Source organism: Ursus maritimus, unplaced genomic scaffold, assembly GCF_017311325.1.
Source record: "Ursus maritimus isolate PB19 unplaced genomic scaffold, ASM1731132v1 scaffold_6, whole genome shotgun sequence".
In the NCBI taxonomy this organism is placed as follows: Eukaryota; Metazoa; Chordata; class Mammalia; order Carnivora; family Ursidae; genus Ursus; species Ursus maritimus.
Genome location: NW_024426774.1, coordinates 37,081,060 through 37,104,697, shown reverse-complemented (window position 1 = coordinate 37,104,697; position 23,638 = coordinate 37,081,060). Strand labels below are relative to the sequence as shown.

General features: G+C 39.8%; 1 protein-coding gene across 1 annotated transcript in view; it reads right to left on the bottom strand.

Moving 5' to 3' along the window:
- EIF2AK3 (eukaryotic translation initiation factor 2 alpha kinase 3) overlaps positions 1-23,638 on the bottom strand; it is a 67,227-nt gene that overhangs the window by 5,785 nt on the left and 37,804 nt on the right. The window contains exons 7-14 of the mRNA XM_040623214.1: positions 22,711-22,851; positions 21,734-21,856; positions 20,195-20,415; positions 19,756-19,868; positions 16,158-16,280; positions 13,928-14,077; positions 12,101-12,878; positions 8,141-8,308 (exon numbers count right to left, since the gene is read on the bottom strand). Coding sequence (XP_040479148.1) covers positions 8,141-8,308; positions 12,101-12,878; positions 13,928-14,077; positions 16,158-16,280; positions 19,756-19,868; positions 20,195-20,415; positions 21,734-21,856; positions 22,711-22,851 — 1,817 coding nt within the window. The remainder of the gene's footprint in view (positions 1-8,140; positions 8,309-12,100; positions 12,879-13,927; positions 14,078-16,157; positions 16,281-19,755; positions 19,869-20,194; positions 20,416-21,733; positions 21,857-22,710; positions 22,852-23,638) is intronic.

The following is a 23,638-nucleotide window of genomic DNA, read 5'->3' as shown; positions in this document are numbered from 1 at the left end:
CATTACAGAAGGAAAGCCCAGGTATGGCTCGGAGATATGCATCAGTAAAATAGGCCCCGCAGAAACCTGGAGCCTTGCAATGCTAAAAAAGTTTGTGGGAGCCAGTAAAAGCGGCTCAACTACCCCCGAGGTGAAGATTTTCAAAGCCAACACTATCTAAAGCAGATCTCTCATTTCTAATCATCTTAGACCTCACCCATTTTTATGAGAAAATCTTCATTACTCCAAACCACTAATCAACTGCGGTTAGCCCTCATTAACGCACTTAATTATGGACTACTTTGCATTCTTAGTTGTATTTTACGTGTATCTATTTCTTATTGTTCACAACTAGATTATAAAGTCCTGGAGGGAAGGAACTGCCTCTTTTGTGTTCCCATCATCCGGCACTGGGCTAAGTATAGAGAAGGCCCTCAATAAAAACTTATTTGTTAAAATGAACAGATGAATTACAGCCCAACTACTCTATTAAACAAAGCCTCATTCAAATTAAAAGTGACCTCCTGGGACTCAGAAGAACCCTTTTATTTGTGAAAATTACCCTAGGCACAGAACTTCATACTTGGCAAACGTTAGAGAAGGGCGTCACTTTGAAACTGCTCCATCGAGGCATTTCTTAATGGGGGGACTCCAAGGCCCCACCACCTCCTGTCTAAACCGCAGTTGACACCCGTCTCCCTGGCCCCTTCCACCAGCCAGCCTACCTCTGTGCGCACAGAGTATCCGATCGAAAGTTTCAATGACCACATCAGCGGCATTCCCTTCCCCTCCTTCCCTTACCTCTTATCCTTGGGGTTTGGCAAAGATTCCAAGAACACACGCTCAAAAAGAGAGCTTACAGAGGTATGGTGAAAAGGACCCCCTCATACACTGTTTGGAACATCTAGACTAGCACACCTTCAGGAAAAGCAGCTTGGCGATAAACGCTGACTTCCATTTAATAGTCCTGTATAGGGTGGGGGAATGGGACAGGCCGGTGATGGGTAGTGAGGAGGGCACGTGTTGCATGGTGCACTGGGTGTTATACGCAACTAATGAATCATCGAACTTTACATCAGAAACCGGGGATGTACTGTATGGTGACTAACATGATATAATAAAAAAACATTAAAAAAAAATAGTCCTGTATAATCGTCTGCCCAAAGGTGGTGGAAAGTGGACAGAGATGAGTACACAGGGATAGATATTTCGGTGGCAGTCCTAACAGCAAAATTTGTAAATCACTAAAATGTCCCAAACAAATGTTAAACAAATGGCTTAACAGAGAGAATATCACATACCCAAAACTGTTTTCTAAGAACATTTAATAATGTAGCAAATGCTTGATTTTAATATTTTATCCAAAATTTTATGGACTAGAATCCCAATTTTGTTTTCCAAATTAAGGTATGTATAAATACATGTTGTAAGATGTGTATGCATACACATAGAAGGATATAATAACGACTGTTCATGCTTTAGAGATTTTTTAAAGTAAGTGATTTTTATTTTTTCCTTACACATTCCTATATTCCCTACATAGGGAATAGAGTAATATATACTGAGAGGAGGAAAAGTATTATTAAATACATTTAAAAAACAAACGTAGCCTCATGAACACATACAAAGTGGTCTTTACAAAATATCTAAAAAATTAGGAATTAAGTATAAATCTCAAGGGGGTAGAATATAATATACCCTTTGAGAGCTTAAGTTGTTTTATCACTGAGTAATACTAGAATGAACTGTATTTCTTGGTCATTACAACCAAGAAAAAAGTAGCTGGTCTCTGCTCATTTTCTCCAAGAAGGATAAGAAAATTAAGAACTTTGATAAAATATATTTTAAAACAATGTCGTAGTACAGCTTCTGAAGCTTGGATAAGACAGTTCATACAAAGTATTCTGAGAGACTTTTATAGGGACATTTTATAAAGTGACAATTTCTATATTAAGAACGTAGAAGAATAACCGAAGAATAACAAGGGAATTATTAAGAGAATTATGGCTGTCCATTTTTAACTACCATATTTTCACTACTGTGCTCCGTGCGGGGCAAAATTTCTCCAGCTATCCTTGATTTCCAGTATCTTCAACAACAAACATAGTATCTTTTATCAACAAACACAGTATCACTTATCACGGATCTCTTCCTTTCTCAGATGGCAACCTTTTCCTCCAACAAACACCCACCCGCATGTGTACACACGTGTGCACACACACGTCAGCCACAAGCCCTGATACAGTCAGCACAGCAGTGTGTGGGGTGGTCAAGTCCACCTAGTGCTTATTTTTTCACTGACATTCACATTCACTCACGCAAAGTAAAGCAAGAGAAGAGCTAGGATAGCTTTTCTGATAGCTTATATTTTAGAAGGGAGGAAAAAACAATTTCAGAGAGTTAAAAATGCTGTGAAGGGGCGCCTGGGTGGCTCAGTTGTTAAGCCTCTGCCTTCGGCTCAGGGTGTGATCCCGGCGTTCCGGGATCGAGCCCCACATCAGGCTCCTCTGCTATGAGCCTGCTTCTTCCTCTCCCACTCCCCCTGCTTGTGTTCCCTCTCTCGCTGGCTGTCTCTCTGTCAAATAAATTAATAAAATTAAAAAAAAAAAATGCTGTGAAGGGGCGCCTGGGTGGCTCAGTCGTTAAGTGGCTCCCTTGGCCTTGGGTCATGATCCCCGGGTCCTGCTCAGCGGGGAGCCTGCTTCCCCTTCTCCCTCTGCCTGCTGCTTCCCCTACTTGTGCTCTCTTTCTCTCTCTGTCAAATAAATAAAATCTTTAAAAAAATGCTGTGGGAAAAAAAAAAAAAAAAACCAGTATAATGGGATAGATCCTGACTGGGATTGGAGGGAGAGTCATCTATTTCAAAGGGTGTTTGGGGGTGGGGTGTGGATGGGATGGGGGGAGAGGCTCTCCATCTACTAGGCCCTTCTCTCCTAAGCACCCAGACAGGAGTCCTTTTATTTAGTCATTCCCAATTTTGTTTTCATAATCCTTAAAAGTGTGAAGGTATACTTCCAGCCTCTTGAATAATTACGAAAAAATTAAATAATGCTAAAGGCATTTTAGTATTAATTCTGGTACATGCCTACGTAGAAAAACTGGAAAATACAGAAAAGCCCAAAATATCTTTCAAAGCCTCCTACAGAGAAGCAGTGGTGGCCAACATTGTCTGGCTCTTCCTTCTGATCTTTTTTCCTATGGACAGAAACATGTTTTTGCAGTATTTCATATATCATACAGTCTTAATTTCTTCTTTCACCAAGTCCTGGCCACATCGTTTGACTGGCCATGATGCGATGATTCGGGCCAATCAGATTTCTTTTCCTCCTTAAGCCAGTTTGGATAGCTGTGGTTGTGAGTGATCAACTATGTATAACAACAGTCTCTTATAAATCAAAACCTCTGCTACATGTATCCTTGCTAATTTCTAAATTTATTTGTGATTTCTTCCTTTAAGTATTAGATTTGCTAGATAGGAGATCTTTTTGATTTAAAACTCTTGAAGTCTACCATCATGTGGTGACTTTATCGTTCCACTGGTCTCCTCCTGGTATCAGTTCTTACTTGTGTTCAACTTGCAGCTCCTTGGCCTTCGAGGCACAATGCTGAATCACTCACAGTGATGTGCTCGTATAATGAAGGGCTTCCAAACAAATTTCTCTCCCCATAGAATTTGATAACTTCCTAGGAATTGCAGTTTTTTTCATTCCTTTCATTGCTTTCTTAATGCTTTGCATGAGCAGTTTTGCCTTATTACTCATCGAAACATTATCTAGGGAGGGTGTTTTAAATTTCCAGCTATCCAAAACATGAGCAAAACAAACAAAAACCCCAAATCAAATCGCTGTCGTCTTTTTTTTTTACTGCACTGTGCTCACAGAAAGACATTTATAATGTCTGTTTTCAAATACACTCATGTTTCCTTGTGGTCTTAGAAGTTTGAAATGAAAATATATCTTATTTTAATTAGTTCATCTATAAATGTTCAAATGCCAACTATATCTAAGGGCTAGTATATAGTTTATTTAGCTTCCCCTTTTAACCTTTCTTTTTTTGAAAAACAAAATTTAACCCAACCTGAAGCTTTCCCTTTCGTGGAGAAATTGATACACATTTATTTTTTATTGTCGTAACTAATATTTGGCTTTACCATCACTTTAAGTTCTGCTTTGTACTTCCGTACCCTTTCCTTTTGCTCTTCTCTGTAGTGACACAGAAGGTAGAACTGTTACTTCTAATTCTATCTGCTGAATTTCGTACATCAAATACAAATCTCTACTCCCATCTTTACTTCCTCTGTTCTCACCATCTTCATTTCCGGATCTTTGTTAATTTAATATGGGAGTTACAGACCCGGCTTATTATGATGACTATATTTAAAATTATAAAGCTTTTACTAAGGACATATTTTAGATTTTACATTCAATTTCAATATGGTATGCGTATTCATATGGCATTGACACATAACTGATTTTGATGTCCATTGCCAATATCTTTGTTTCCCTTCTTAAATTCACTTTTTTTTTTTTTTTTGAGAGAGTGAGCACGTGAGTGGAGGAGGGGGGCAGAGGGAGAGGGAGAGAATCTTAAGCAGAATCTCATGTGGGGGCTCGATCTTACGACCTTGAGATCATGACCTGAGCTGAAATCAGGAGTTGGACGCTTAACCAAGGGCCACCCAAGTGCCCCTTAAATTCACTTTCAATGGTTAACACAGTCATGTGGTTCAAAAAGCGCATATAATCTTCCCTCCCACCTGTGCCTCATCCACCCGGTCCCTGCCCCCACCAGTCACCTCCCCTCTGCCCAGCTGCCCACATAGCCATGTTACTTGCACATCCTTCCAGGGTTCCTTTATATAAACATAAATAAATACACATTTATCTTTCCTTCCTTTACACAAAAGGTTGCACACTATGCACATATTTTTGAACCTGCTTTTTTTACTTAAAAGATTCTTTTAAACTCCTATCTGTTTAATAATGCTTGATTCTTTGTACACGAATACCTTCGTGGCCAGATACAAGATTCATGCATGAATTTTTCCTCGAAATTGTACGTGTTGCTTTATTGTCTTCCAGCATTGAGCGCTACAGAAAAAAGCTCTGGAGCTGTAAAGCTTTTTTTCCTACCTCAATACTTGCATCATTTATCCTTTATCTTTGAAATTCAAGATGTCTAACTATAGGGGTCTTTACATTTTTTTGTTTTTATGTTTTAATAGTAAATCTATCACAAAAGAACCTCATTTTGCATGTAAAGACTCTTGATGTATGAGCAATATCCATTTATTATTGATTTCGAAATTTCCACTACAAACCCTATTTTTCAAAGAACACATTTATAAATAGAACTTTCCGTTTTGAAAATGTGCTCTCATAAGCATTATGTTTTGAGTTTCACAAACCTAATGATACTTGCATCTAAATTTTTTTTAATTAAAATAAATTAAACACAAAGAATAAACATTTGGATAATGTAAAAAATTCAAAAGTACAAAAGGACATTGTATACTAGTAAAATAAAGTCCTCCTTTTCAAAGGCAACGCCTATGACTTGTCTCTGATAGAACCTTCCAAAGATAATCTAACCCACAGATTCTCAAAGTTTGGTCAATGGATCCCTGAGGATCCCAACATCCTTTCGGGAGGTCTGCAAGGTCAAGACTACTTCCATAGTAATACAAAGGCAGGATGTGTCTTTTCTGCGTGCTGACATGTGTGCTGCTGCAACCTTAGCAGGAAGCAAGGGAGCAACACCAAGCTGCCAAGCTCGACTGTTGGTAAGGATATTCTTCAGTGTAACAACAAAGATGACAGTTTCACTTAAAATGTCTTTGCTGAAGCAGTAAAAGTCCTTACTCTTACTACACCTTGACCCTTAGGTACACATCTTTATACGATCCTGCATGACAAAATGGCAGGCGTGCATAAAGCATTTCTTCTGCTCCATATCCAAACACAGTGGTTGTCTCAAGAGAAAGCAACTGCACAATTGCTGGAATTACAAATATAAACCAGTTGCTTTTTTCATTTTTTTCACCATTTGGACTTGGAGACAAACTATGGTTATTCTGACTTGGATACTTGGCAGACATTTTCTTAAAGGTGAACAAAGTGAGAACGGCATTTCAAGGAAAACTGAACAGTATCTGTAGCCAATGATAAAAATTGAGCTTTGACATGAAATCAGAATTTTGGAAAATTCATATTCACCATGGGGAACCTGACTGCTTCTTAAGACCTAAAGCCTTTTCTGGTGAGCCTGGTGGTAATATTAATTGAAGTGTGTTTTTAAAAAATATCGTATAATGAATTTGTGACAACTCTTGGAAAAGTTGCATAACTTAGGGAACCAACAGTTTCCAAGTTACCAATGCACAATGTTACGAAATCGTGCAAGGGTGAGAGATCCTTTCAAAGCACAGAAAGGATCAAAGATGTTAGAGTAACAGAATATAAACATTTAGTGATAGGGTTTTAGACTCCACACGGTAAATAACTCTTTTTTTAAAAAGATTTTATTTATTTATTTGATAGAGAAAGAGAGCAGAAGCAGGGGGTGGGGTGGCAGGCAGAGGGAGAGGGAGAAGCAGGTTTCCCACTAAGCAGGGAGCCCAATGTGGAGCTCGATCCCAGAACCCTGGGATCATGACCCAAGCTGAAGGCAGATGCTTAACTGACTGAGCCACCCAGGAGCCCCAGGGCAAATAACTTTAAAGAAACTATCCCTTACTGAGTTTTGATGCACTATCAAAGACAAATACCCAGAATTACCTGAAGATGCTATTAAATATTCCTCCCTTTCCAATTATCTATCTGTGTGAGGTCAGATTTTCTTCATTTACTTTAATCAAAATAACAGACCAACAGATTAAATGGAAAAGCAGATGTGAGAATCTAGCTCTTTTTGTTCTTGTTGTTTTAAGTAGGCCCCATGCCCAACACGGAGCCCAATGCGGGGCCTGAACTCATGACCCTGAGCTCAAGACCTGAGCTGAGATCAGAGTTGGATGCTTAGCCAACTGAGCCACCTAGGCCTCCAGAGAACATAGCTTTTAAGTCAGATATTAAAGAGATCTGCAAAAATGTAAACGAATGTCGCTCTNNNNGCTGATTTGTTTTTATTTTGCAGAATATTTATTTTTCATAAAAACACCTTTAAGATGTGATAGGCTTAATATTGCTATTTTTAATAAATAAAATTTTTATAAATTTCTCAATTTTATCCTCTAATACAGCAAATATTGACAGATAAAAATCCCATATGAAAAGCTCTTGAGGGGCGCCTGGGTGGTGCAGTCGTTAAGTGTCTGCCTTCAGCTCAGGGTGTGATCCTGGCGTTCCAGGATCGAGCCCCACATCAGGCTCCTCCACTAGGAGCCTGCTTCTTCCTCTCCCACTCCCCCTGCTTGTGTTCCCTCTCTTGCTGGCTGTCTCTCTCTCTCTAATAAATAAATAATCTTTAAAAAAAAAAAAAAAGAAAAAGAAAAGCTCTTGGGTTCTCAATCATGTTTACAAGTATAAACAGGTATTGAGACCACAAAGTTTGAGAACTGCTGATGTGGAAGCATATATAAGCTTGTATCATTAGCTGGGCTGGACATGCTTCTCTGATGCTCCCAGGATACCCTGCTCCCACCACTCTTCCAGGCTCTGTCCTGTTCACAGCGCTTTTCCTTTGGAGACTAAGCATCCCCACAAGGCAACATATCCCAGCCCATCTACCTCTATTTCCTGCCATGGTACGTTCTAAAAGTTGCTTGTGAATTACTGGAACGAGTGGGACCTCTGGCTCTAGCTGGCTCTGAAACAAGTTTCTACATAGTGTACATAAGAAGGACTGGAGTTAAATTGGGGAGAGAGGCATTCAAAGTCTTTTTCTAAATTTCTGGTTGCTGTTCTAAATTTCAGGTTCCGGTTCAGGGGTGAGCACTTGTTGTATGCACTGTGTTTTTCTTAATCCATTTCCAATTCACATTGTAGAAGTTGCACCCTAGTGTGCTGCCCGTGAACACTACTACCAGTTTTCATAATTCTCAGATTTTATCTTACTGGGCATTTTAAGAAGAACGTGGATGGAGATTCATGGGGCTTATCTAGCTTGTAGCCATGCTAATTAAAAATCCATTGTTAATTCAGAAGGAAAAGAAAAAACTTGCCTGCTCTGGGCTCATATACAGTTTGGTCCCCACTTGTCCTGTGTGTCTGGCATAGGCTGGCATCGGGGTCAGAACCATCTCCTCTTCCTCATCCTGGTCCATTTCGGTCACTAACCCAAAGTCTCCAACCTTGACCACATCGTCCACTGTAAAGAATATGTTGGAAGGCTGGAAAAAGACAGACAAACGCATGATAGGTGTGCATGGAGAAGGAGAGAAAGTGAAGAGAGTAACTTAAATAACTACAGAAGAGAAATACAAGAAACTAGATATTCTCAAGCATTAAACAGACTAATATGAAAATAAAGGAATCCTGCAATGCTAAGCAAGTACTGTTACAGTAAGGAAAAGGGGAGGGAAGCAAAGGGAGGGAGCATTTATTGAACATCTATTTAAACTCTTAGAGATTCACATTTTCTAGGGCCCAGTCATCAATCTCAGTATTCTAGAAACTCTCCTTTGGCAAGCTTTTTATGTTTATGACTGAAGCCCTGATAATAATAGTAGTAATAATAGCAAATGCATACAGAGCACTGGTGATGCGCCAGGAGCTGTTCTAAGCAGCTTACTACTATTAACTCATGTAATACTTACAACCCTATTAGATTTTACAGATGTGAAAACTGAGGCCCAGAGCAGTTAAGTGCCCAAGGGTATTTACCTAGCAAGTGGCAGAGCAGGATTCAAACCCAAGGGGTCTGGTTCCATAAGAAAAAGACTTCTGGTTCACTGCCACAGGACCAGCACTGACGAATGAATGAAACAGACTGGCCTTTCGTTTGTGTCTGGCAGGTGGGGGGGGGGTGGTGGAGGGGAGGCAGGTTACCAAGGAGAGTAAGAGCGCCTTACTACAACCTTGTGCTGACTCTTCTAATACCCATATGCTCCTGTACACTCCCAGACCTCTGTCCGGAGTTCTAAACTCTCATATGTAACTGTTTATAGGACAGATCCAAACAGATTTCTCATGAGATGAAATACATCACCTTTCCTTCAGCACCCACCGTGGCTAACATAACCACCGTTCAGAGCCCTTAAAATAAGGAAAAAGGAAGCCATTTAGCTCATGAAACTGAATTTCATCAGGCTTCAAACACTGCCAGACAAAAAGCTTCTTATTCCCGAACTCCAAAATACGATTCTACAATGTTGACTTTGAAGCAATCAAGTTATTGCGTATAACCAAAGTCTAGAGTGATAACCTCCCGCTCTCCCACAGATGACATGTGAGAGACAACACACACTGCAATGCCTTAAATTTCACATCTCCTCCTCTCCCCTACTTTCTGGTGTCACTTGTTATTTACTAAGCACCATAATAGACTTTTTGGGGTCGGGGGGTTCTCTACCATCTACCCCCTGTGTTTCCATCAGAAATACCCTGACTTGGCTTTGGGAACTCCCTTTTTCCCCCAACGGTGCAGCCATCCCGTAGTTCAGGTGGACGTGGTCCCAAGGTTACAGCCAGAGGTTGTAGAAGTCCATCAGCATGATTCCAGCCCCCTGGACAGGAGACTGATCTAGGGATGGATATGTGTCCTTGGCTTAGCAATTAGAAGGAAACCCAGGACTCCCGATCAATCCTGGGGGAAAGAGATACTTTTCTCCCATGCCCTTTTCTCTCCATGCCTATCTCTCCAGCCACCTCTAAAGACTTATAACATGTAGCCCTGAGAATTGCTGGCAGCTATCCTGGGATAGTAAAGGGAGAGCATGCCTGAAAATGGAAACAAGAAATGGTGATGGGGCAAGGGACAGGTTCTGGCTACATCACTTGATCCTAGATAAAGTTTTCCCTGAATCTAGGACAGTTCAGTTACATGGGCCAATAAATTTCCTTTTGGCTGCAAACAAAAGACTATTCAAAATAAAATGACATGAGCATATAGAATGTGTCAGGCATTATGCTAAGGCCATAACAGGTGAACAAAACAGACACGGAAACCAAAGGATAAATAATACAAGTGTGATGAGAATTTAAATGAGAAATACCAGGCTCTATGAGGACACAATGTATTTGAGGACCTGTGAAAAGCCCAGCAGGAAGCCCAGCTAGAGGGAAGAGAAGAGACTGGAAGTAAGTCTGGAGAACTGGGGGGCTGGAGAGTGCCAATGACAAAAACTGAGCAAGGAACAAAAGTGGGAGAGGGCCAGAAGGTTTAACAAGGACTTCAGAAACTTGGGTCAGAATGAACAGAATGCAGAGCTGTTTAAACTGGGAATAGAAATCTTGGAGGTAATTTTTCTGGCACCCTAGAAATCTTTAAAGACAGTATATCTTTACAAAGGAATAAACTTTTTTTTGTTTTGTTTTTTAAAGATTTTATTGATTTATTTGACAGAGAGAGACAGCCAGCGAGAGAGGGAACACAAGCAGGGGGAGTGGGAGAGAAAGAAGCAGGTTTCCCACTGAGCGGGGAGCCCAGTGTGGGGCTCGATCCCAGGTCCCTGGGATCAGGCCCTGAACCAAAGGCAGACGCTTAACGACTGAGCCACCCAGGCGCCCCTAAACTTCTCGATTTCTAGGAAAACTATGGGAAAATTAATTTTCCTCCTGGAATTTTTTTGGTGCGTAGACAAACACAGAAAAAAATCTTTAGACAGCAGTGTAGCATTTAACAAATATTCACTAGTATCTCTTTAGCATTATAAAATCAGCAGAAGGATACTCATTATTAGTGAAAACATAATTACAATTCCTTTCAACTTGGCATTTTGGGTGTATAGCAAGGGCTAAAAGCAAAAAGAATGTGTATATCAGTTAATTATTTCTCACCAAATAATAAATGTTTACGACATTCAAACAGCCAGCACCCTCTCAAGTTAGTATCTGGCTTCCTGGAAGTTAGTTGTCTTCTCCTTTCCAACCAAAAGAAATCATCTCTGAACTTTTCCTTCAGTGCAGAATAATTCCTGTCAGTCAGTTTGGGCCCACGTCAGAATCACTGAAGCACAGTGATTATATATAATTCAATAACAATTACTCCGGAAAATAGGAACGAATTCTAATTCTGGTCCCCCCTATTCCAAACTCCTAAAAATATGTTCAAGGATTAAAACACGTACTGCTGATATGAGAAGAAAAGAACTTGTCCAAGTAGCTACTTTGGTGTCTGAAACAAAAGTTTTTGGTTACACAAAACAAAACTGAAAATACTTCAAATCAATAATTTAAGCTACTTCCATCAGAAAAGCGCTTTTATGTTCACTACATATTTACTGACGATCAGCATGAGCACATGAAATACGGAAGAAATTAGTCAAGTAAGAGTTCCGTATGCTTATTTCAGAAACACACACCTAGGAAATATTGAGTATTCTAGTAATACATCTATGCTATATATATATTATAATTTAGCATATCACATTGCCACAATATTCAATATTGTATATACTGAAAATAGAATCAAAGGCTTTAGCGCCACAAACAATAACCTGGCTAACTATTTGCTTTCTTTCTCCATCTAGCTTCTCACGCCCTTCCCCAGAGCTAAACAGTTCGGGAATAGGGGCAAAAAGCCTGGAGATTTGCCCCAATTCAGAGCTGGCTAATGAAGGAAACTGCGTCTCTCCTTCCACTTGGGTGCCTGTCACCACACTACCTTGGGGCCCTCGGGAACTTAGGTCAGGGTTACCCAAAGCCATAGGAAAAACAGGGTGTATCTGCTCACGGTGGATCTTTTTTAGCCAGAGGAACGGGAATACTTTTTGCGGTAAAATGAACATAAACACATCGCAGAAGAGAAGACATGCTCTGCCTCAAGTTTTCAGACCACAAGCCTTCTTTCTGCAGCAGGCTCCTCGGGCTCCTTCCCCAGGCCTCTGCACCCCTCTCTGACACCTTTCCTGTCCTTCACTCTTCAGGGCACTTCGGTTAAAAACTGACCGATACGGAAAGTACTGCTCTCTAGCACAGAAGGTCAGGCCGAAACCCTTGGGAGCTGTCCCACGAATACAGACCTTGAGGTCCCTGTGCATGAGGCCTTTACTGTGCAGAAACTCAACGGCCTCTGCGATCTGCAGGAAGATGTGCAGACACACGCTCCTCTCTCTCTCCGCTATGGTGCAGCGGCTGTTCATCCAGTCTTTGAGGTTTTCCTTTCTGCACAGCTGCATCTGAATGTAAAGATACACCTTCGGAGAGCTGGGCTGGAGTTTTTCTGCAGTGTTTTTGGTGAGATCTAGACTTAAAGTGGTCGGTCTCGGAGGAGAGACAGAGATACTCGGTTCGGAAGAAGACTCGCTACTGGAATGCTTGAAAGCACTTAGTTTATTCGCACAATGGTTGCCCATATGCAGTCGCTTCGTTTTGAGCTCTTCTTTACTGGACGCGTTATCACAGCCAGAATCTTCAAATACTATAGAAGAGGATGTTCTCTCCCTTGACCTTTCGTAAGGAGAAGCTCCAGAAGGACAAAGTTCAAAGGAGTGTCCCTCGTCATTGCCATCCATAGTACCATCTTCCACATCGCAGTCCGTGAGGCAGCTGTCCCGGAGGTTGCACGCTGCATCCACGGACTCACTGGTATCTGCATGGTCCGTTCCCGAAAATTCCAGCGGAGAGAACTGGCTCTCAGATGAACTCGTCTGGCCACAGGAAATCCCTACTGAAAAAGACCTCCTTTGTGAAGAAGGAGCTATGATTTCAATATGTTCCTTTGTAGAGAAAGGATCCATTCTGCGTATTTTAACTGACGGTGCATCCATGGGACTAGGAGAGCTGAGCGGCCAGTCTGTGCTAAAAGTGGGACAGGTACAAAGGGAAGAGAGGCAATATGTGCCGATTAAATGGTCGGAACCGCAGTCTTTATTCTAAAAGCTTCATCTATAAGAAAGCCAGTACCAAATGGCAAACAACACACAGATGAAATGAAAACATGCTCTATGAGAGAGAGCATTATATTCCATCTATTTCTTCTAAAAGATTTCAACTGGAAAGCTTAATTGTAGACTTGAAACAGTTACTTGGGACTGTCATGCCAGAGCAGCCAGGGCCTTTATGCAAATCACAAAGCACCGAGGGACCGCCAAGGACAGGACTCCTCAGTGGCCATGGTTCGAAGCCCTTGTCTGAATTAGGGCAGAAGCCCGCAGGGCCCTGAGCCATGGGGCCACCTCACTTGGTCCTTCCGTGGTCTGGCTATTGACCGCATTTGTAAGTGTCATCTTAACAAGTTACCGCATGCGGATCTAGGCTGTGCTTAGTACTTTCACGCAGGAATTTTACTCTCAATTATTTGGTAAATTGTCTATATGCAGCCCGTTTCCTCTCTGTTCTCATTCACTCCTTTTTAAAAGAGCCTTCCTTCCTACAGCAGAGCATACTTAATATGGGAATTATCTTCAGGTTACCCAAGTTTAAGTATTTTTAACTGCAAATAGCTTTAAAGTAGTTGGATAGTTTTAAAGGAGTTGTAAACTGTTAACTACTGAGAAACTGAAAATCTAAAATAAAGAAGTGGTGACAAAAGCAGACAAAACCTCTTAAAGAGAAAAGCCACTGTAAATCCCTTAGCGATTTATAATTCATACAGCCCTATCTACAAATAATTTTTAAAATTCATGTTCTAAAAAATAAACTTTTCATTCTTTTTTTTTAAATAAACTTTTCAATTAACAAGTGGCTAGATAACGTTCTAAAACCTGACAAAGAGAACAGCATTTTTTTCCCTAAAACAAATAAGCAAAACTTATCTCTAGTTATAGAAATGATATTTTATTCACATAAGCAAAAAAACTAGCCCTAAAGAAGGTACTAGCTTTTAAGTCTATGTCTAACCAAGTTACCTTTCATCTTTCAGCCAAATTTCATCCATTTTTTCTTGCCACTTCTCTGGTGGTGCTTCTAACCACGCATTGAAATATCTAACAATCCCTGGATGGTCAAGCTTGGCTAAGGCTTTAACTTCTCGCATTACCTTTTCCCGAGCCAACTCCCTGAAATACAGAGAAAGAGACAACACTGAAGATTGCTCTTATCTGAAAAAGTAATCATATCTCTAGTGAGAAATAAGAAAATAAAATTCTCTCGAATCTAAAATTAGAAACAGACGAGTTAGCCCTAGTGGCACAATTTTAAAAAGCCACACAGTAGAGTTTGCAGTTTAAAAAAATACATGTATTTTAGGGTTTTTTTTCCTTCTAGAAATAACTGCTACGAACACATTGCCTCATTCAAACAAAGCTTTCTTGGATGACTAAAAATGAATGACTACAGACCATTAAAGATATAAAGACCACTTAATATTTGTTAATTCAACAGGAGGATGAACGGGCGTAAGTGAAGTATTCAGGAAAGAGAGCTCAGGACGGCAGCTCAGGAGGCTGGAGAACGACCATACTGGTACATATGTAATTGGCACGTATTACCATCCAAAAAACCTGTATTAGCATGTTTGTTTGTTTAAAGCAAGCCTCAAATACAGAATATCACAGGCAATGAAGTTTAATTAGAAAAGGATCCAGATTTGAGTTTCTGCTTTGACAGCTTTTCTGGTGGGTCTAATCTCCCATTTCTAGGGATCCCACTAACTGTTCTATCACCTCCAAGTGCTTTTCCTCGAGCCTTTGTCAGGCCATTTTGTGTAGCTGGCCATCTCTCCCTACACATCTGTCTGCTGAGTGACAGGCTACTCTTGAATACCCAGCACAAATGTCACCACCTCCAAAAAGCTTGCCTTCCTTGATTTCAGTTATATCTGCACTTTTTCACGAGAAACTATTCACTAATGGAAGACACCAGGTCATAACCTTCCTTGCATTGTAGTTACTTGAATATATATGCAAAAGCCTCAAAGAGTTATTGGTTCTTGGGGGCAGAAGATTTGCTTAATTTCATATCCGACATGGTACCTTGCACAAATGAATATTTAAACTATTCAAAAATTATATACCAAGGAAAAGAACTAGGCCCAAGGAAAAGAATTAGTACACAAATCCATCCCAGTCTTGTGTCCCTAACTGTTGGACAGAATGTTTAACTACCAGTTACAAGGACAACAGAGCAATTAGTGCACATTTAATTAAGAATCAATAAGAGCTTACAGGCACCTGGGTGGCTCAGTCAAGCGTCTGCCTTCGGCTCAGGTCATGATCAGGGTCCTGAGACCGAGTCCTGCATCGGGCTCCCTGCTTAGTGGGGAGTCTGCCTCTCTCTCTCCCCCTGCTCCTGCTCTCGCTCTCTCAAATAAATAAGAAATCTTAAAAAAAAAAATCAATAGGAGCTTTCTAAAATAGATGGAAAAGAAGGCATTACTCAAAGCCCATCATCTTAAACATGACACTGTTCTGAGTTAGAAATGCTACTTCTAGGAATCTATCCTATGGAAACAGATGTGGTCAAAAATTTATATAAAAGATGGACCCTGCAAAGTTGTTTTTAACTGCAACGAACCTGAAACCCAATTAACAATAAAGAAACAGTTAAACAAAATATTTCACATGTATCAACTGGACTATTATCCAACCATAAAATACTTTGTTTTAACGTTTTAATAAAATCCTCCTAATAACATGGAAAATGCCAAGGATACAATAAAGTAAGCAACAGATTAAACTGTACTGGATTGGTAACTATGCTACTAACTAGGTAAATTTATGACCAGAAAAAAAATTAAGGGAAATACCCAAAAATGGTAATATAGTGAGCACTACTGGGAAGAGAAGACGCAGATGATTTTTGTTTTAATACTTTCCCCTATTTTCCACAATATATAGATTATTTTTAAATGGTGCTATGTAGTAAATATGATAGTCATCACGATTCACTGTGGAAAAGTTCTGAGTGTTTAAGAATCAAAAACAAGGGCAGATTTTTTTTTAAGTCGACGCAAAGCAATCTAAATAGATCACCCCTTTTTCGACGGCTGGTTACCTGGTGGCACTTACAAGCTAAGATTCAGAAGGTCGGAAACTATGTTTTCTATAGGATGTGCGGAGTACAGCAAGAAGGACATCTTACCTGTGAGATGAGCAACACGGCGCTAGTTGCAAGCCCACTAACAACGCCCTCCCTTACCTGTTGGGGAGGCGGATTCTCTTGATAGCGTAATTGCAGTCATCTACTTTGTTTCTGGCTTCAAAGACGACTCCAAACCCGCCACGACCCATGCACTGAACTGGTTCAAAGTCTGTTAGATAGCTTAAAAAAAAAAAAAAAAGGGAAATTTAATAAGGCAGTAGTTCAATTTTACTTTATGGTACATAAAAAGTACATAAACTCAGTAAGTCTCGTAGAACTTATTATTTTTTTTTTTTTAAGATTTTATTTATTTATTCGACAGAGATAGAGACAGCCAGCGAGAGAGGGAACACAAGCAAGGGGAGTGGGAGAGGAAGAAGCAGGCTCATAGCAGAGGAGCCTGACGTGGGGCTCGATCCCACAACGCCGGGATCACGCCCTGAGCCGAAGGCAGACGCTTAACCGCTGTGCCACCCAGGCGCCCCCCGTAGAACTTATTTTAATAGAGATTGCAGTTTAAATTTGACTACTAGTATTCTTTGTTCTTCTGTTTATGTACATGGAGCAAACCCATTCTAATTTTTTCCTAGGAAATTTATAAAATATAAAAACCCTTCTTGGGTTTTTTGGGAATCCCTTGTTAATCACTTGTTCTTACAGCAACCGTACTACTGATCTAACCTGTCCAGTACTTTCCATCACCTACCAAAACATTCTATCCTTCGTTGTCTAAACTTCTGCCTCCTGTGGCATTCTGCACTCAATTAGAGAAACACAGCTTAGGGGCATCTGGGTGGCTCAGTCAGTTAAGTGTCCTGCTCTTGGTTTCAGCTCAGGGCCTGATCAGGGTCCTGGGATCAAGCCCGCGACAGGCTCCGCACTAAGGGGGGAGTCTGCTTGAGGATTCTTTCTCTCCCTCTCCCTCTGTCCGTTCCCTCCCCCCACTCCCCCACCCCTCGCCACATGCACTCTCTTTCTTTCTCAAATACAGAAATAAATCTTAAAAAAAAGAAAAAGAAAAGAAAAAAACATAGCTTAATCTTATGTCAGTGCCTGTAAATTTTATGGAAAAAATATAATCAGTCCTATTAAGTTTTGTTTGTTTTTGTAGCTAGAAATCTTTCTAGGAACCAAAGCTGTGTGAAATTGGCTAGGTTGCCTCATGAGTCAGTATGCTCGTCACCAGAGGAATTCAGACAGAAGCTGACTCCGCATCTGTGACTTACAGGCTCACCTCGTCTCCCTTTCGTGCCTGACTCTTCGCTCTGCGCTCTACGTTCCAGCCGACTTGCACCAGGCTCTCTCGAAACTTTGGGGCTTTTGCTTCTCCTATTTGCTCTACTGAGATGGCCTACTTCTTTGCACTTAATGAAACTCCGTTTTCCCTTCATTCTGCTCATCTCACCACCACTGTGGAACCTTCCCAGACCCCGTCCTAAGGTTCTCATAGCACTTTGCATGTAGTTTTTTGAACTATTTAAACATAATCTCAATATTTTGCAGTTATTTGTATGCAGCTCACTCTCCCCACAGCAACTGCATTGTGGGGGCCTTGAATGCAGGAAAGCACTCTTGCTTCTTTTTGTATTTCCAGAGCTTAGGCTTACCTGGAAAATGGAAGGTCTAACAAATCTCCATCAAATAACATAAGAAAAAAATAAATGAATGCATGCATGCTGTGGAAGTTGTTCTTCCAGCCATATGGGGGAGTGTTGAATTCGATTATCTTTACTGTCTCTCATAAGGCTAAGTTTATTACTTTACGATTTGCACACTCATATTAATTTAGTAGTTGGCTCAGCTGGTTAGAGCACGGAGTTGAGGAGAGGCAATCGATCCCAATCCTCCATGGGCCAATTACCGTCACAGAGAATGAAGAACGATAATTTGTATACCTAAAAATAGCTAGTCAAGGCACTTCGGTACCGATCCATCTCCCCAGCTACAAAGCTCGTGAAATTCACCCCCTACTCCTGCAGGGCCAATTGCCTTATTGTCCTATGTTAGAGAAATATCTTATATATGATTATAGACTCTGCAAAATGTAAGTATCATCTTGCCCGAGGTCCCAACTGACAAATGACGGAGTTGAGACTTGAATGCACGACTGAACCCAGAGCTCGGGTTCTTCACAGCGCCTACGATATAGCAGGCATTCGATCAACATCAGGTATTCCTGGATTTGAAAAACAGTCAGCTGTACTTGCCATATTGAAGAAAGTGAAAGGAAAATTAAATCTAATTCAATTTCAGAGTACAGTATTCCAGTTCTCTTCACAACAGCCTTATAGATGTATGTTTATTCACTCTACCCTACTCTTCCCTGTCTTTACCTAACTCTTCCTTACTCACAATTTAAGGTTCACTGAAAATGTGACCTCATTTATGATGCCCTCTTGAATCATCACAACCAGTCACTGCGTTACTCGTAGTTCATGGCTTTTTACTTAGCTGTTTGTTTTGCCTGGTATTATCTTCCCTCATAGACTTTAAGCCCCTCCAGGATAGGCCCAGTCTTTTTATTTCTCCCAAAGCCAGAAATACTGTCCTGCACTCAGTTGTTCCGAGTAAATGTTGAATGAACCATGAATGGCTTCAGTGGTGGATTACCCCGTGAGAGCTGTCAGGTCCCTAGTTCCCTCCCTCTCTCTGCCTTATCAGGTCCCTAGTTCTCTCCCTCTCTCTGCCTTGTCAGGTCCCTAGTTCTCTCCCTCTCTCTGCCTGCTGCTGTTGAGGCCACTGACAAAATAGTCAGCATCTTCATCAGAAGGGTACTAAAGCCTTTGCCATTTCTTAGTCACCTAGTAAATTCTGCTTTGGGAAACTTGTAGCTAAAACAAATTGAATACGGGCAATTCTCAGCTTGTGATAATACAGTATGAACGCAGCTTAGATAAATTAGGTCTACACATCACCCAAGTATCACACATTTTCGCTGTAATTTTCAATCTTTTCTGTCATAAAACCATTACCCTAGATATTAAACAATAAGGTTCTGTATCTCTTCCTTGTCCCCATATCGCCAAGTGCTAAGTATAACATCAAAACAAAGGGAAAATGCAGGAAGAAATCAGGTAATATGAAAAATGAACCACAGTACCACTTCCTGTACCACAAAGCGTAATGACCCGTACGCCTGACAGATGATAACAGATTCTCTACTTTTATTTTACCTTCAAATTATTTGAAGTGCCTACTTTTTAGGGGACTCACCTCCCTCTTCTGCTTTTAAAATGACCTATTGGTGTATTCCCCTATTTTTCTACTTCTTATTCTAGACAGAATAAAGATGAAATAAATAATTGAAGAATAAGTTAACACATAGAGATTTCTATCATACTCTAATAACACAATAATAGTTTGGTACTGTTAATGCCAAGCCCAGGACAGGGCATACCCTCGATAACGAAGTGATCTGAATAAGAACTTAATTTTGGACTTCTGTAACACGATTTTTATACCCCTTAGGGTACATAACACTTGGAATAAATTTAAGTTACTTGAGGGTTAAGTCTATGTTTCATTTCCCTGGATACTGACACATTAAAGAAAAAGTTAAACAAGATCTTAGTTTAGAGGTCATTTCTTCCTTGATTCAAACAGTTGCTACCAGAAGCTGAGCACATATATACTTTATATATGATGAGACTCTTACCGTGATACATATCCAGAATTTTTTATGTCATTCCAGCTATTGTCCTTAGCTTCTCCACTGACAGAATCATATTTAGTTTCAGTTTGACACTGAGTTTCAGATTCCTTCCTTTGCTGATAAGGTGGGGGAAAAATCATTAGTAAAGCTGAATTGAAGTTAGCTAACAATCTTAAGCTATAAGATAACATTTAAAAAAATAATATGGACAAACAGAAAAGTATTCTAAGAACACGAATACAGCATTTCCCTTGTCAGCGGGAAGTGAAATGGGAGGGGTGAAGGCCAGATGAGGAGGGAAAGGATGATAAGTCAGGAGACAGGAGAGGACGGGCAACAATGAGTTCATGGCGAAACTTAAGCACATGTCCCCCTAGTCCCCACCACACACACACTTTCTCCCAACACTCTGAAATGCATTAGATTCTAAAAAATGTCTTACTCTGTGAGGATGAGGATGGAAAAGTCTACGCACAATAAAAGTTGTGGCTACAATACAAAACAGAATAGTTCCAACTATTTCTTTCCACCAGTGTAAGAGGAGAACAGGATCCTTTTTCCGAATGTTCTTGCTGTAATTTGGGTTATCGAGAAATCGGACTGTGATCTGTGTGCTCCGTTTGCTCCTCTCCCTCTTGTAGTATGGTAGATAATAACCATTATCTTCCAAAACAAACATTAAAAGATTATTTTTAAAAAGATAAACCAATACAGAGCCACCTTTAATTGTTAAACATTATCTGTTTTCTTATCACTTCTATTACTAATTCCTTTTATTAAAGCTTCATCTACTTTAATGCTTTTCAATAGCCTCATTACCCTACTTTTTCTTTTTTCCTACACAAACATATTTTCCTTTATTCCATAAGCATCATAGATTTTCTTTGTACTGAATAATAAGACCAGGAAAAAACCTTAAGGGCTGTCTTCTTTGTTACTTCATTAATAATCCAATTCTTTAAATGCAAAAAAGAATCAGACAGTACTCAAATCTTCCTTCAAGGTTTTTAAGCTTTACTCTCATTTGCCATCCGTAAAATACAAATTTTACCAAAAATTATTCTTTGCAAACTCAGAAGAAAATATCTCCAACAGTCTCCTTGGTTCATTTCAAGCTGTTAAAATCAGGCTGTCCTGGAAAGCAGCCCACCTGTTTGGCTTCTACTTTGTACCACGTGGACAGACTACACAATTCTCTCTTACCTTGTATTTTGATCAGCATCAGATAAAGACTGTTGCTTCTAGGTCAGAGCCCTCTGTTTTTGTCAATTTAAATTTTACAACAACTTCCCAGTGCTAGCATCTAGGGTGAATGATGAGGAATCTGTTTTTGTTTAATGCAGATCTGACAATTTTTTTTATATCTAACTATTCAATGTCCTTTCACATCTGAATACATCCTAACTTTAAACACCCAGGAATGTATTTCCTATCAAATTTCACCTCCTCTTAACTTAATTTCCCTTGTTGGAGGACAAAATTAAAATCCCCTCATTTTATAGCGTTTTCATATAGCACTATGGGAAATACCTATTTTCTTTATTATACCGGCTGATATTATATAGATTATATTAAATAGGCTGATAACTAAATGAAAGCTAATCACAAGAATTAATGCTTACCGAATACGACATAGTGCTAGCTAAGACTGTATGTGTATTACCTCGTTTAGACCTTGTAACAATCTAAGAAATAAATATCAGGATTACTATCCTTGGTTTACAGATGAACCAAGATGCAGTTAAGTTAGGTGTGCCCAACCTAGTATGTGGCAAAACTGGGATCTGAACCCTGGCAATCTAATTCTGGAACTTGCATCTTTGGCCACCATTCATACTATTCCTCCGAAGATATTTTCTACCTTCCAATTAACTACCTTTCATTTGAATCCTACTAATTAATCTCAAATTAATAAATAAACTAAAAGGAAAAGTAAAGCGGCATTTTCAGTGCGAGCTTCACCATATGGGTGAATACTTACCATATGGGTATTGCAAGATTGAAAGCGCGCCATTACTGTACTCTTCATGAGAAAACTTATCGTTACTGAGACATTTGTCAAATTCATCAGACCCCACCAAGACAGGAGTTCTGGAAGGAGAATCTAAAAGAAAACGGTAAAATCTTAAGTGTTAAGACTTCCAGGAAAATGCATGTACCTCATTCAGTCAAAAAACAGATATTCAACCACTGTTCTGTTCAAATATGTTAAGTAAATGACTCAAGGTTCTTTCCCCTTGAAAAGTAGTCTTGTAGAGAAGATGACTCATTTAAACAAGTAATTAAAATAGGATGTGATATATGTGATAAAAAACATATATAAGCTATGGAAAGATAAGGAAGTAGGTGGCCTACTATTTGAATTCAACTCATTTAAATGTCTCAAAGAATATGATGTAATAACCAGATAATGTTTCAGAAATATTCTTTAAATTTTTTTTTATTAGAGAATAATAAAGAGAGAGAGAGAGCACATGAGCAAGCACAGGGGGGTGGGCAGAGGGAGAGGGAGAGAGAGAATCTCAGGCAGGCTCCATGCCCAGCAAAGAGCCCAATGTTGGGCTTGATCCCATGACCCTGAGACTATGACCCAAGCCGAAATCAAGAGCTGGATGCTCAACCACCTGAGCCACCCAGGTGCCCATTTCATAAATATTCCTAATATGTTAAGAGCTAAGGGATCCTTAGGCATAGTCACGGAGGGGTTAAGAGTGTTTCTAATTTGTCTAGAGCAATATTTTATTAACACTGATTTCTTTAGGAGCAGCTGCTGTTTCAATGAAACCACGCTGTAAAAGATAATTAAAATTCACTGACGTCTGAAATACCTTCCTAGCTTGTCAGAAAAGAAAGAGTCCATAACAGTTGTAATCTCTGTGGTGTTCAATACTAGGACAAAGACAGTCATGAGAAGGCCTCCGAACTCTTCAGTAGTACGAAAGTTCACAATTCACTTACGAATTAAGGGTTTCCATTTGATTGTTGGCAAAGGCATAAGTGCGTATTCATTATTGACAGATTCCAAGGCCTTGGGACTTGTAGGAAACTTTTCTGAAATTCTGACTGATGACTGCAGATACAGCTGACCTCTGTACATTCCTGAGTCAACGAGAACACTGTCAATTATGTCTAGAATCAAGTACCAATGATTTTTTTCAAAAAGGTTCATTTTGATTTAATACAATTAGATTAATTCGTTATTTCTTCACGTGCTACACAACTCTTTTCAAAGAAGAATCAAGCCTGAAGTATCCGAATGCGACCCAAAGTTTATTTAACAGAAACAGGAAAGGAAAGCTATACACAAATTACAACGATTCTCACTGAATAACAACTGTCAGTAATTACTGGAACACTTCCGGTAGGGAAGTTCAAAGAGATCACTGTACACTTAAAAAACTGACAGCTTAGAGGAAGTAACTTTCTTTTTAAGGAAACCAAAACACCTTTAATTCCAGAGATGCTGCTAACACGTCAGTTAATACTATCATAATACATGTGTGACATGTTATTCTTCCAAATTCTTGCATTTCATTGAGATTGAGGGGTGGATGGCACACTGATAGAGCTTAAAGAATTTTATGAGTATTTGACCACCAACACTAGTGCAAATAATGAGACTCAAAGGTTCACAGAAGGCCTCCAATTGCCCAGAAGCACACAAGAATTTTGTTACTATTTTTCAGGTAAGTTACAAAGATACATAGAAAAAATAAACCTTGAAGGTGGGGGGCAAATTGACACACAGATGCAAATACAAATGCAGAAAGTTTTAGACTCTGAGGATATATGAGTAATTTACAGTATGCTGTATGATGGCAACATTTCTAAGCCTTTCTTTCCTTCCTTCCTTCCTTCCTTCCTTCCTTCCTTCCTTCCTTCCTTC